Source organism: Lipophrys pholis (assembly GCF_963383615.2).
Source record: "Lipophrys pholis genome assembly, chromosome: 15".
In the NCBI taxonomy this organism is placed as follows: domain Eukaryota; kingdom Metazoa; phylum Chordata; class Actinopteri; order Blenniiformes; family Blenniidae; genus Lipophrys; species Lipophrys pholis.
This window is the reverse complement of record NC_137642.1, coordinates 20640169-20654301: the sequence shown is the minus strand read 5'-3', so window position 1 is coordinate 20654301 and position 14133 is coordinate 20640169. Positions and strand designations below refer to the sequence as shown.

Here is a 14133-nt window from a genome sequence, read left to right as displayed (position 1 = left end):
TTAACACTGTAAATATGCAACCGTATCGGGTTTATTTTGTGCATACAGAGCCACTAAAAGTCAGTAAGTCTGGGTAAATGCCAGACATAAGTAGGTTGTGTGACGCGGAAAGGAGAAGCAGATTGAAAAAGGTCGAACCATACATGGGTAAACATTTATTTTTCAGATAAGAACATTGCAGAGGTCTTTCATGTGAAATATGCGTTTTCAGTCGATTCTGGATATGAGTCTAACGCCTTAGAACTCAAACAGCGTGCGTGCTGCTTCCAGTCACTTTATCAGTAACGTCTGGCCAGGTGTCTGCACTGAAGATAGAGAAGGTCTTTTCAAGCTCCTTCCCTAGATTTCGCCTCTTCTTCAGAACCAGCGCTTGTAGCCTCGTCATCTGTCAGTCAGAGGAGGGAAGAGGAGGATCAGTCCGATTCAGAGGGGAGTTGTAATGTGGGCTGAATGGATGGTGTTAATAAGGACCTGTTTGACATCCTCCTCTGCCGCTGCGACCTGCTCGGTGCTGGAGCCTTTAGGGTTCCTGCGGTTCTCCTGCATCTTCTCCATGTGTGCGCGGATCTGTCGCTGCAGCTCTGAGACTGACCTGCAAGGAGGTCGGACCAGCATATTAAAGGAGGGAAGATTCCCCCCATAACGGCCTGTGGCCTTGAGGCCGTTCAGGAAAAAAAAAGCCTGACAACAGATCACAAAACACTTCGCCTCTGACTGATGGGTTCCTCCTCACTTTATCCGTGAAAGCAGAAGGGGAAAACATGTGTAATGCAATCTGATTTGTGTGTTTTTCTAAATACAGAAGGTGACTTCAGAAGAACAAAGGAGATGTTTCTGTGTGGCATGCACAGCCTCTGTTTGTCCACTAGATGTCTTCACTCACGTTTACAAAGTAATTCTTAGTGGATACTTTCAAGTCAGGGAGGATGTATTGTATCATTATCATGACACTGATGAATACATTTTATGAATGATACAAAATTTCATATTCTAAATACTAAAGTATATTCTATCAAATGAGTCAAGCTGGCTGAATTCATTTCCTGTCATGCTTATTCATATATCTCAGGATCTGTGCTGCTTTTTAATGGACTATATTCAAATTTTTTGTCACTCAGACGTCCACCTCACCTGTCCTCTTCCACAGATGGAGCACCGTCATCATCCTCCAAACCAGCTATAAGGGTCTCCTCCTACAACAGAGCCAAGAAGGGAGGGGTGGGGTGGGGTGGGGGGTAGGGGGGGTTGTATCACTAACTCTGAGCTTTCGTCTCAATTTCAGAGTTTGTACACATGTAAAAGATTACACAGCTGCTGTGATGAGTCCTAAAAGCTACAGTCTACACACAGCTGCAGAATTCAAGAGGATGTATATTTGGGTTGTATACAAACACAATGGGCTCCATTTCTGCTGTGTGACTCCCTCCTGTCTGCATGTATGTGTGACCAGTAAGAGATTTGAATTGTTGCTGCCGCTCACTGATGCACCACAGCCACTAGAATGTGTGTTTACTTCAACCTGAAGGCTAAATCCACCTGGAAACCCAATTCACTTGGATCAAAAGTGACTGATCTCATTCAAATGCATCTCTATTGTTTAATTCCTCTTGGCTGTGCCAAAAAGGTAAAGTGATACTCTGCTGCCCCCTGGTGGCATGTGGGCTGAGAGGCGCTAACGCAAGTACCTCCTGCATCCTTTGTCTCTCCAGCTTCTTTTTCCTCAGCTCAGACATCTTCTCCTCCTGGGCCAGTTTGGCGTTTGTGCGCCACTGCAGCAGAGCCTCTTTGCTTCTGTGGGAGAGTCAGAAAGCACTGTTTCAGATCCACCTCAGAAAATCCACGGTTATTGTTTCTCAACGGTCACCAGGGGTCCAGTAAACATCGACTGATCCTTATACTTTTACATTACATTGATTTTTCAATGGCCCCGTTTGGCACGGCCGTTTATGAGTCAACATGCTGTCATAGCGGAGGTATTACAGTCAATCTCATCCAATCCAATGTTTAAAACACAGCGGCACAGACAGTAGAAAACATTATTTGTACCCCATGAAGTTTCAGGATTGACAACAGTGAACAGTTATCTTTAAAAAAGCATTCATCATTTTTTATTTGGACACAGTTTCCAGGGTCAACAATAACTGACCTTTTCACTGAGATATTGCAAAGACAAAGTGCTTTAACTTTAAAGCTAAAAGCTTGTAAAGTCCAGTTCAAACTGAGGGGTTATCTCCAACTTCACACACAGTGTGAAACAAGTTTGTAAAGGTAAGAGCTGTGACGTGAGAAAGTATTGACATGCTTGAAGCAGACTGATATGTGCTAAAGGACAATCTTGAGAACCTTGTGTTTTTTCAGTGAGACATAAAACTTAAACTCTTGGACAGGAGAGGCGCTCATCGGGGGAGACATGGTGGTGGGAGTTAAGCTGTGAGAATTTGCTTTGTCTTCCAACAAGAAAAACCTTCAAATAACCAAAGTCTCTATGAGTTGATATGAAACATCTGTGGAGTGAACTGAAGCGTAAAGTCCAACGTCAGATACTCAAATCTGCCGGAGGTTGAGAGATTCAAAGAAGATTGGTCTTGGTAATCTTGACCCTGGGATACTATTTCTGACATCGTGGGACATTATGAGGTTCTTTAACCCAAACTGCTCAGGTTCTCTCAGAAAGAGCATTCAGATCAAAACGTGTGCCAAACTGAACATGCAGATCACGTGTTTCCAACAGAGGAGAGCAGCCAAAACACACCAGAGTCCTGTTTCTGGGAGGTCCAGCGATGCAGTGGTTAGACCTCAGCTTGATTCCAGGCTTGGGGGGCCTTTCTGTGTGGCGCATGTTTTTCTTATTTCTCCTAATTTACTATAAGTACATAAACATTTCTTGATCTAATTTTGTTTACTTATTGTACATCCTTTTTTTTTTTTTTTTCACCAATCTTGCCCTGTATCTTTTACAGGCTCTTTTATCGTTGGCATTCTCTGTGCACAGCAGGGGAAACGTGTTTTCCGACGTGCGTATGGCAATAAACAGAAACTTAGAACTGTTCTCACAGCCCACAGACGTGCATATTATTCTACCCTGTGACTCAAGGTGGCTTGTAGTTCGCAGGGTGTGTCCTGCGTGCCTAAAGCCAGCTGGGAAAAACCAGATGGATGGATGAATGTAGAAAATAAAAAGAGGACGTCTGGTAATAACCTTCACAATAATACAATTTAAGGCGGGGCGCTGAATCATTATGTGGTAATCCGTATTAAACATACAAAAGTGAGGTGACGCTGAGGTCATCTTACTTTCTTCTTTGCTCCAGGACGGCCTGTTTCTCCTTCTCCGCCTTCACGGCTGCCTGCCTCCTCTGCTGCGGCCTCTTCCTCTGCTGAGCATCAAACAGCGGGAGTCTGGGGATTACACCCGTCTCAGCGGTTGTCTTTTTCCTGACGAATAAATCGAAACAAAATGATTTCTAATTCCCTCCTGAGCTCCGGAGTCTCAGCAAGAGACGGGCCAGGAGATCTTTCCCCCCGCTCTTTTATTTATTTTTTTCTGGTGTCTCGGCTGCCTCTGTGGAGAATGCCATTAAAAAGTGTTTGGCCATCATTTTCCCAGGCACCCTGCCACATATCTGTGCCCTCCGACACAAGTCCAGACCTCAGCAGTAAAGTTAGCTCCTGCAACAAAACACAATCATCTAATCTTCCCTGCTGCAGGAAGGCGAGTAACCTTTTCACTGCGCTGGTTACAGACGAGTGGGGAGATCTAGATGTGCTCTGCTGAGGCGAAGCTTTCTGCTGCTGTGAACTGAGTCCGCTCATCTCTCGGGAGCCAGATGAGCTGCGAATTAATACACAGTTGTTCTGCATCATCACCGATATTCTAAGAAGAAGCATGTCTGTACTGAGATCATTAAATCCACATGGAAATGAAGCGGAGCACAAGCTTTTCAATTATCGCAACAACTACAGGGGGCGTTGGTGTAAGATAGAGGTCTAAAAACACCATTATTAGAATATCAAATGAGTAAAAGTCCCCCTGAAGATTTCCATTGACCCCTTTGAAAAGAGCTCTCGAATCTCGAAGAGTCAACTCAACATCCTTTTTACTGGTTATATCTCATTTTTACTTTTTTACAAACAGGCAATTTCGCACCACTGTGAGCCTTTCCAACCTCAATAGAAGGAGCATGAGAAGACAAAAAAAGAAAATACATGTGACAAACAAAAGAAAGTATCCAGTATGGGAAGGACTCGTGGCCTGATGGGTTAAGATCAAACTGCACAGAGTACAATGAGGAGATTGTACTTGTTACGTCAGGAGCAAACATTGTGAAGTTGTCCTGAACTTTGTTGTCCTCATTGAAGGTAGTTGACTTTTTCTTTATGAACTACTTTCACATTTTTCTATTAGATATGAAGAAAAGTGTAGCTCAGAAGTCTGCAACCTTATCGATAAGCTTACAAAGTTTCATGTATATAGTTTATGAAATTGTTATTACAATTTATGATGGTAAACCTTTCATTCTTTTTTTTTTCTTAGCTGTTTTAACCATTTGGTTTTTTAAAAAAAAAAAAACAGGATTTCATGTTTTTTTCATTTCCTTTTAGACATTTTTTTTTTATCATTTTAGTTTTTTAAAGCTGTTTTAGCAGTTTTTCCACATTTCTTCTGGTTTTCGATATATTTCTTAGTTTAGTTATTGTGACTTTCTTTCCCCCCCCCCCCCCTTTTTAGCCAAGCGTTAGGAATCCTTTGAAAACTGAATTGATGTATGATTTTGAGAAAGCTTCAGGGAGCCGCAACAGAAGGGCTGATGAACCACAGGCTGCAGACCCCGGGTGGGGCACAAACTCTGACCAGGCCACGTGACGCTCAGACGAGAACTTTGCTGTTTCCGTCTCGTCATCAAAGACGACCTGTTCTTATATAGGACATAAAGTGTGACTGTCTCCAGGCAAAGCCCAGCTACAGTAAGACTGCAGGAAGTTACTCTTCCCAGCCAAGAGATAATACAGAATAAATAAGCAAGACAGAATTAATTAGTTAGCTTTAGACATTTCACGATCTCTCCCTCCCTCCTCCCTATTTCCTGTCTTAGTGCACAGTTAATCTGTCTCTTGGCTGCTCACATATGAGATTAATTTCCTCCTGTAACGCCTCAGAAAAGTAAGGCTCAATCGGACTCAATCTGAAGCATTTCAACGTCTCACCTTATGCACGCAGAAAGCATTTGTGACCCTGATTTGCGGTTGGCTTGTGTGGCCGAGCCCAGCTCAGTTCCGTCCAGCAGGATCAGCTTCTCCTTCAGCTCCCTGAACCTCCGCAGGTCGTCCTCGTCCGCCGAGTCCTCCTTCTCGTCCCCGCTGGGCCCCGTCAGCTCGGACAGCTGGAGCTTCTCCAACGCTGGAAACTCTGCAACAGTGATCGGGGCAATACCCACGTCTGTATGCGGCTCACGGAGGCACGGTGATTCCTGGATGACTGGTGGGAATAACTGATAAGAGTGAAGACCTGTTTTGAAAAGCACGGCCCAGATTTATCTCGACTTTGAAGGGAGTTTTAGTGCCAACGTTTTATAAGATTCTTATTTTAATGATTTATTTGGACTGCAGAGAAGAATATGTGATCAGCAAGATTTTATTGAATTAGTAGAATTAATGTCTTGGTAGAACTTTTACCCACTGTGGTATAATTAGACTCGCACAGGCCAAATATTCCATTTTTATCAGGGCTGGAAAAGGTTGATGACAGTGCGTTATGTAAATGAACACCCCATATTCTATTCGACCTACTCGACTTCCACTCCAATTAAATGAAAGGAGATTTCCCCTTCTGAGGACCGGAGCCCCGTCTTTGTTAATAACCTTGTAGGCAGGCAGATAAATGGCTTGATTGAGGGGGTCTGGCTGCACTCGCAGTGCTGCGCCGGCCTCTCTTCTCTTTGGCTCCTCCAGACAGTGCTTAGTGACAGACGGCTCCTGTTTAGAGCTCACAGGTTATCGATCATCTCCATCAACCGGCTAAAAATATTACAGAGCTGGAGATGGGCGGGAGTGAGGAGAGGGGTTTTTAAAAAAAAAAGTCATTTGAGTGGCACGCGGCGCCTCCGAGGGAACAGCAGTCACACCAGTGAAGCGATACCAGGGCAGGGAGCTATTTTTGTGTCCGGCCGTCCTATCTCTGACAAAAAGAGCAGATGGCTGCGATGCACGTGCTTATACTGCACTTGGCTGATGTGTGTGGGGTTTTTTTTTTTTCTTCTTTTCTTTATTTTCAAAGTTAAGGTGCCTTTCAGTCACCTGGAGGGGTTTTTCTGGTGAGAACCGGTTGCTGAGCCAGAGCAGTCCTCAGGTACTGGAGGATGATCTGCAGGCCCTGCTGCAGGATGTGTTGTGGGGGGAAACGGATGGGGCAGTCCCTCAGGTTCAGCCCACTCAGGGAAATCACATTTCCTGAAAAAACAAACAAAAAAAAAACAAAACAAAGGATGGTTGTTCATTACAGCTTAGCCTGTTGTCCTGATTAAATTAAACTGAAAAGAAAAGTCTGGGCTTTTGGGAGCACTGATACCAAACGGTGGGAGTATTTGTTTCATGGTGTTCTCTGTGAAGTTGATGTGGATATATGAAGTCCGGTGGACAAAATGGTAAATGGATTTCTATTATATTGCGTTATTCCACTGCCAAAGCACATTACAATGTTAATCACATTCACATGCCGCCCCAAGATGCTCAATCCATCCATTGGGAATGATTTGGGGTTCAGTGTCTTGATCAATGACACTTCGACATGTGGACAGATAGAGAATCAAACGTGCAACCTTCCGATTGAGAGATGACTTGCTCTACCGACCGAGCCACAGCCGCTAAGTGAAGTGAAGTTGGTTTATTTTAGCTCCCTGACACCTCAAGGCCTGGACTCCACAAGACCTCTGTAGGTGTGAATGAGATCATGCATCAATGAACCTTTTCCATCCATAACACCTTTTTGACACTTTTCCGCCCCTGGTCACTTTACAAGATCCCATATTATGCAGAATTCACTTTATCATGGTTTTTTAACAGTAATATGTGTCCCCATATACTATATGAGGCCCCAGAAGTGAAGACAGTCTCCCTCAACTTTTCAGTGAATGTGTCCTCATACAGCCCAATCAGAGATTTTCCCTTCGTGATGTCATGCAGGGAAATAACTACTCCCTCTGGTAGTGGATGAACTCTGACCTCTAATATTATGAGCGGGTGCCATAAGTTTCGCAAACGCTACCAGAAAACAGACACAGCTCATAAGTATTTAAAGGTACAGATACAGAAGCAGCCAGTTCTCAGTAGACCTCACTAGAGGGACTTTTATGGCGCGTTCACATTCCCCTGTTTGATCTGGACCAGAGTTCTCTTCAGGGAGTTTCTGGGAAGGACCGTTTCATTTGGTCGTCTTCGAACACTCCCCTGAACTCTGAACCGAATCTATGGAGCGAACTCTGGTCCCCTTGAAAACGTCGGCTTTGGATTTGGGGATATGAGCAACGATGACGCTCACAAAGCAGGATGGGCCCAGGTCAGGCCAGAGAGTCGCGTGAACTCATGAGAAACTGTCGTGTGGTTTTAAGTGGAAATTAATTTATGGCTTTGAGTCAAAACAATAGCAAAACAAAATGACAAGAACAGCATCTTTCCTGCTGCCATTGCTAATCCTGCAACTTTTTTGTTTGCACTTTGTGGAGGTTCTGTTGAAATACTCCACAGATTTTATTTGTCTTTTTTGTGTTTAAATAGCACAGAGACTTGTGGAGAAGCTGGATTTTGCCTCCGTGGACATGTGCATGTTTGAAATGAAAAATTGTAAGAAGTCATATCTGGTGTTATGTGGGAATCCTGTCTTAAAAAAAGACTCAAAATTGGAAACACATGGAAATATTGTTGCAAAATCGAGACAACAAAACAAATAGAATACCTTTCTTTAAGATATGAGAAACATTTACAAAAAAAATCTCAGATTTCAAGATATAAATGTAATTTTCCCTTCTTGCAGCTTTACTTTTTCTCATGTATTTCATTTCATCTCATAAGAAATCATTATCAAGTTTTGCTGTATTTTGCGTAATTTTCCAGGCATGAAAACTAGGTACAACAATTAACTTTAAATATCTTCAATAAGAAAATAAGTCATAAAATACAATTCCTATGGCCATTCATTTCTCTTGGAAGAATATAAAATGTGCTTTTTAAAAATGTCGGACACACTTCTTTTCTGTTAAACAAAGTGTTTTCCTCAACTATAGAAGAATTTCAAGACCGATCACCACAGAACAGCAGCATCAGTCCTTAGATCGTGTGTGCAATAATCCCAGTGAATGCAAAGGAATCTCAGAGAGAGGCATCTTCACATGCTCTTTATTATTCAAATCTACACGTATAGAAACTGCCCTGACAGTGATGTATCTGACGGCGTGAGTCTCATTGTCCGTACACAACTCACCCAGCTCTGGGGGAAGTTCTGAGATCGGGTTCCCTTCCAGAAGAAGTGTTTTCAGATATCTGCAGGAATAAAATCACCACTGTGAGATCTGAATTTTTGATAATGGCTGAAAGAGCCTCAAATAAACATTTGTAAGAGGTCCAAAGGTTTCCTGCATAAAACCCCCAAAACGCCTGACATTCAAGGGAATGTAAAAGGAAGCCTCGGGTTCTTTTGACAGGAGTCAACACAGCAAGTATTTGCAACTTGCACTGGAGACGAGTTTTTCTTTCATTATGTCAGATGACCTTCTGGATACAATCGGGATTCAAACCCGGATGACACACAACTGAAGGTCAAGACTGAACCAATGCGCCACCTGAGGGGACATCACAGAGTTTGGAAAACTGGATGTAACCACACATCTGCCAGATGAAAGACATCTGAGCTGCAAAAGAAATGCTTCAATCTAATCTAGTAAGTCAGTTTAAGCCAGGCTGCCACTTCACTGGAACCTCTGATAGAAATTCTTGCTGTACGTCCACCACTTGGCATTATCTGACATTATTTCCAAAAGTTCAAGAGAATATTTAGAAAAACAAATTATATATTTGTTATATATATATATATTTCTTTACTAATGCTTCTTCGTTAAGATGAGCTGGAGCTGTACGTGATCCCTGCAGTGCTTTCATATTAGATCCTGAGCTTCGTATACTTGTGCAACTCCTGGAATAAAGATGGAATGTATTGAAAGTTACTCCCTGAGCCTTCACTAGGAAGCTTAGTTGGGAATAACTACCAAAGGTTCAGACCACAGAGCCTTTTCCTCCCACTAACATGTATAACTTGTCCAACTAAATTAGTGAATCAGTCTTTAGGCTGGCCCTAGACAACATTACGATACAACTAAATGACACAGGTGAGACTAAAGTAATGCTAGAGCTACTTTTTTAGGGAACCAGTTACTTTTTATTCTTAGTAACTAATGTGAGCCAACTATGTATTCAACGCTTCTGAGAAAGAATGTATAAATGTGGCACTCAAACAAGATCACAGTGAAAATACAGGATTCATTTTCCCGCAGACATTTCTTTTTCTTTTTTTTTTTGAGGTTGACTATGTTTTTTATGTTCCATCGAACAATTGAACACCTCATCATATACCTGGGAAGAACATGGTGACTGTTCATGTTGTATATTTATTCTTTTTGCACAAGTCTCAACATGAAACTCCTTGAAAGAGTCTGGAATCGGTGGATCTTTCCTTTACCTGTGTGAGCCGATTTCAGCCGGGAGTGATGTGATCTGGTTGTGTCTCAGGTCCAGCCACAGCAGGTTGGGCAGGCTGCTGAACATGGATGGTGGGATGCTGGATATGTGGTTCCCTTCAAGACACAAATACTGAAGACAAAACAACGAGCTGGTAAGAATTTGATATAATACAGGAGAAGGACTTATGTCTTTAATGACGAGTCCAGAGGTCTGCAACCTGCAACTCTAAAGCAAGCTCAAGATGATTAATCTGACATTTAGATTAAAGAATGTTTAAATTGTACGCAAACCGAATAACGTGTCACTATCCCACTATCCCAAATTAATCTAAGAAAAGTAAAAAGGTTTACCGGTATGTTTGATATGTGGACAGAAACAACTGAATATTACTATGAGAGCCGTGAATCAACTAAAATGGCTAAAATGAATATTCTAAAAGAGTTAAAGAGTTTTTACAGATAGAAATGGTAAATTATGACTGGTTTTGATCCAGTTACTGGTTTTGATTAGTTCCATATCGCCTGTATATCAGAAATCCTTTATGTGTGCATATATTTAAACTATCCTGACAATCTGAGATTAGAATTACAACCAATTACAGAGTATTTTGACGTGTTCACATCTTATTGTAGCAGCTGAACACATTCCTGCATATTGCATGTTCACCTGATACTGTGCAGCAGTATCTCTTCTTTGTTTGTCCTATGATGGCCTGGAGCTCTGTCCAGATGGATGGATGGATTAATGGATGAGTTTCATCCAGTGAAAAGTGACACAAAAAGGGTATTTTTGTTCCTAAACGTTGCAGCCTCCTGCATTTGTTTACTGCATCATGACGATCTGCAGCTGACTGTAGGGAAGTGAATGTTGGAACTGACCGTCAGCGAGGAGTTCCTTAAAACACTGTCCGAGATCCGTTTGAGCTGAGATCTCCTCAGACTCCAGGTCTCCGCTGAGTGAAGCTGTGGCGGTGGGAGGGGGGCCTGCCGGGTGGCAGCACCGGCCCCAAACACGCTGCTGTCCCCGGGGAGCCCCTCGTCTCTGTCCGGGGAGCTCATGGCAGCAAGTGGCAACGGCAACGGCAAACTTTGTTTGTTTGTGACACGAGCAACAGCAACTTTTTAATCACCGTGTCACCGCCTGCTTACCGGCTGTTTTCACCAAACACGCGCATAAAAACCTCTAAAGGTTGAAAACGCGAAAGGCAAAAGATGTCATGCTACGCTACAACGCCGGGCATTGTTACCATGGCGACCTGACCCAAACAGACTACGTCACAGTCCACGTGTCAGCAAGGTATCTTTCTATTTTATTTAGTCTAAGAGGAAAATCTTTTTGGACATTGATTGGCCTAATACTATTCCGTATCACCACACACATTTTGTATTATTAATACAATTAATCAAGTACATATTAATGTTTTGCACAACATATATATAGATTTCTATATTTAGAAATTGAAAATAAATGTACCTTTTGTAACAGCGAAAATTAATCATTAAGTAATTTATTTATTTATTTTTACTGTTCTTATTCAACAACCCTATGGACTAAAATTGAGAATTATATACTGTGTAAAACAAAAAATGACGTTCAAATTGATTTTTAAAGTGTACTTGCATCGAATTTATAGTTAATTTAATAATTCCATTTGGAAAATTTCACATCCACAAGTGCAGATTAGCGAAGGTAAAGAACACATTAAAACACCAAGTAAGATAAACACAAAAAAGCAATAAAACTGTTGAGATGTTTGAAGAACTATTGCAAAAAGAACAATTCAACTTTTCAATTCAACTTTATTTTTATAGCAACAAATACAACACAGTCATTTATAGGTGCTCTTAACAGAAAGGAACCCAACAATCAAAATCCACACGAGCCAGCAGAGCGACTGTGGAAAGGAAAAACTCCCTCTAAGAGGAAGAAACCTTTTGCAGAAACCAGACTCAGAGGTGGCAGCTTTCTGCTAATAATGAGACTCTCTGCTTCCCTGGTCCCTTTTGTATTTTGTATTATACTATACCTGTACTGTTCTTGTTAAAAGGAAATGTCATTCTGATTTGTATTTGTGATATTTACAAACTTCATTAGTACCTACAATAAAGCTTAAGACTATATGAAGTTATTATTTGTGAGCACTGTCTGTTAAAGTGGTGTGTTTTTGTTATGTTTGGTGTTTGGTTGCACTGTTTGGATGTTCCCTATTTGTGCAATAAAGTTCTAAAAAACAACAACCAAAAAACCCCTTTCTCTTTTAATTTCAATTATTAAAAAAATCAAAAACGAGAAATTTCCAGAGGAAATTGTGTGCCTGCTTCTCACTGCCAACTTCTTTTTGACATCCTAAACTGTCAGAGCTCGGCTCTTGTCTGTCAGCTGCAGCGTCTCCATGGCAACATATGCTGATCTCCTTTGAGCCCCTCCATGAGGTACCTCTTACATCGACATTTTTTTGCCATTTATTCGGAAACGGGTATCTGAATTATCAACAAAAGTCATAGCGATCTATTTCCAAACTTTCTGCACATCCGGGTATGCTTTTTGTGTCCGTGCTACCAACTGTGCGACACAAGAATAAAATGAAATGGGATAGTAATCTTTGCGCCTTGCCACTGAGGCAGGCACAAAAATAAAAGTCAATTTTTTCATGGTTGAACTTACTATGGAAGAGGATTAAAACCAACTAAAAAAGTGTCTTAATCTTTTTTTTTTTTTTTTTTAGAATTTTGAGAATGAAGTCAGAGTTATGACATCCAAATCTGAATTCTGACTTCACTGTCAGAATAAAGTCAGAATTCTGACTTTAAAAAACACATTTCTTTTAATGCCATTTTAACTTTAATTTACCTACTTGAACTTTATTGTATATGAACACTTAATCTATTGTTTTTACTGCTTTTCATCCTGGTGTGTATCTGATTCTGTAAATTTAACCAAAACCACCGACTCCAACACCATGAAACCTGCCGCTTGATTCCGTGCAGAGCAGCACAGGAAGCTAAATGTGCATATTGTGGACAAAGTGTTAATCCCTCCCTGATCCGGCTCCACCCAGCCATCATCTGATGAGATTAGGGAATAATTCAAGGTTCATTTGGGCTCAGATGAAGGTGTGTGTGTGTGTGTGTGTGTGTGTGTGTGTGTGTGTGTGTGTGTGTGTGTGTGTGTGTGTGTGTGTGTGTGTGTGTGTGTGTGTGTGTGTGTGTGTGCGTGTGTGTGTGTGCCTGAGTGTGTGTACGTGTGTTTCACTGGAGAGGAACAGTCACACTCCTCTCACACACTCCTGTCCAGCTACTCGTGACACTGCAAGAGAACTTCCTTTCCCTCCTTTCAAAATAAAACTCCTACGTTCAAACAGGAACAAAAAAAAAGACGATATTTTTTTAATGATTATTTTTCCCCAATAAAACATTTCTTTCCACACTTGTCAGGCTATTGTAGGCGAAGCATCTATGGCACATTAAGTGACAACACAATTCAAAGAGTAAATAAGGGTAGAATATATACAAATACAACAAGAAAAGTATAGAAACAAGAAAAACACTGAAAAGTACAATTTAAATATAGAAAGAAAATAGATTTATGTAATTTAACTTCTGTGTGGAGTCTGTATGTTCTCACTGTGTGTGGGTTTTCTCCAGGCACACCGCTTTTCTTTCACAGTCCAAAACCACGAATGTGAGGTGTGATGTTATCTGTCTCTGTGTTTGTCTTAGGGTTAGATGAACTGGTGGGAATCAAGTAGAATTAGTTGGTCAGTGTGTCCTGCCTTCACCCATAAGTTAGCTGGGATTGGCTCCAGTGAAGTGGATAAAGCAATATAGAAGATGGCTGGTGTGATTAGTTAAAAGTGGAAATGTTGTGCTTCAGACCACTTTGGCAAGTCATTACATTGACATTGATAATTTTATAAATTGTTCATATTTAGTGTTTTCCAAAATATATTTTATTAATTAAATATTTATACAATGACAATCTGGCCTGGCTTTTCATTGTGGAGGTTGCACGTTGTCCCTATTCATGGAAGGGTTTTCTATGGGTACTTCAGTATCCTCCCTCAGTCCAAAAGCACCCATGTGACATTAATACGGGTCTCTGAATTGCCTCTAGGTATGAATGTGTGTGTGTTTGTTCTGTGATGGACAGAAGATCTGTTCAGATAAACTGCTATAGAAGATAGATGGATGGTTGAACGGATGGGAAGCAGAGTATCTCAAGAGTGAAACATGGTGGGCCGCTGAAATATGATGAATATGAAGGTTACAACTGATGTCTCCTTTTAATATTTTCCCTATGAAGTCAAAGTAAACTTGTTGAGTTTATGTATATATCATATTGGGAAAAGATTTGTTGGACAGGTGCAGGGTGGCGAGGACAGGATACACCCTGGACAGATCGCCAGTC

General features: G+C 41.4%; 1 protein-coding gene across 1 annotated transcript; it reads right to left on the bottom strand.

Moving 5' to 3' along the window:
* Nucleotides 1–244: 244 nt before the first annotated feature.
* On the bottom strand, nucleotides 245–10784 carry LOC308120469 (leucine-rich repeat-containing protein 27-like; the record flags this gene model as incomplete). The annotated part of the gene is made up of 10 exons (XM_080481084.1): nucleotides 245–385; nucleotides 472–592; nucleotides 1132–1193; nucleotides 1686–1791; nucleotides 3295–3435; nucleotides 5206–5407; nucleotides 6295–6447; nucleotides 8474–8532; nucleotides 9725–9855; nucleotides 10605–10784. 10 exons carry the CDS (start codon nucleotides 10782–10784, stop codon nucleotides 245–247), a joined length of 1296 nt encoding a protein of 431 aa, XP_080337210.1.
* Between the last annotated feature and the right edge of the window lie 3349 nt (nucleotides 10785–14133).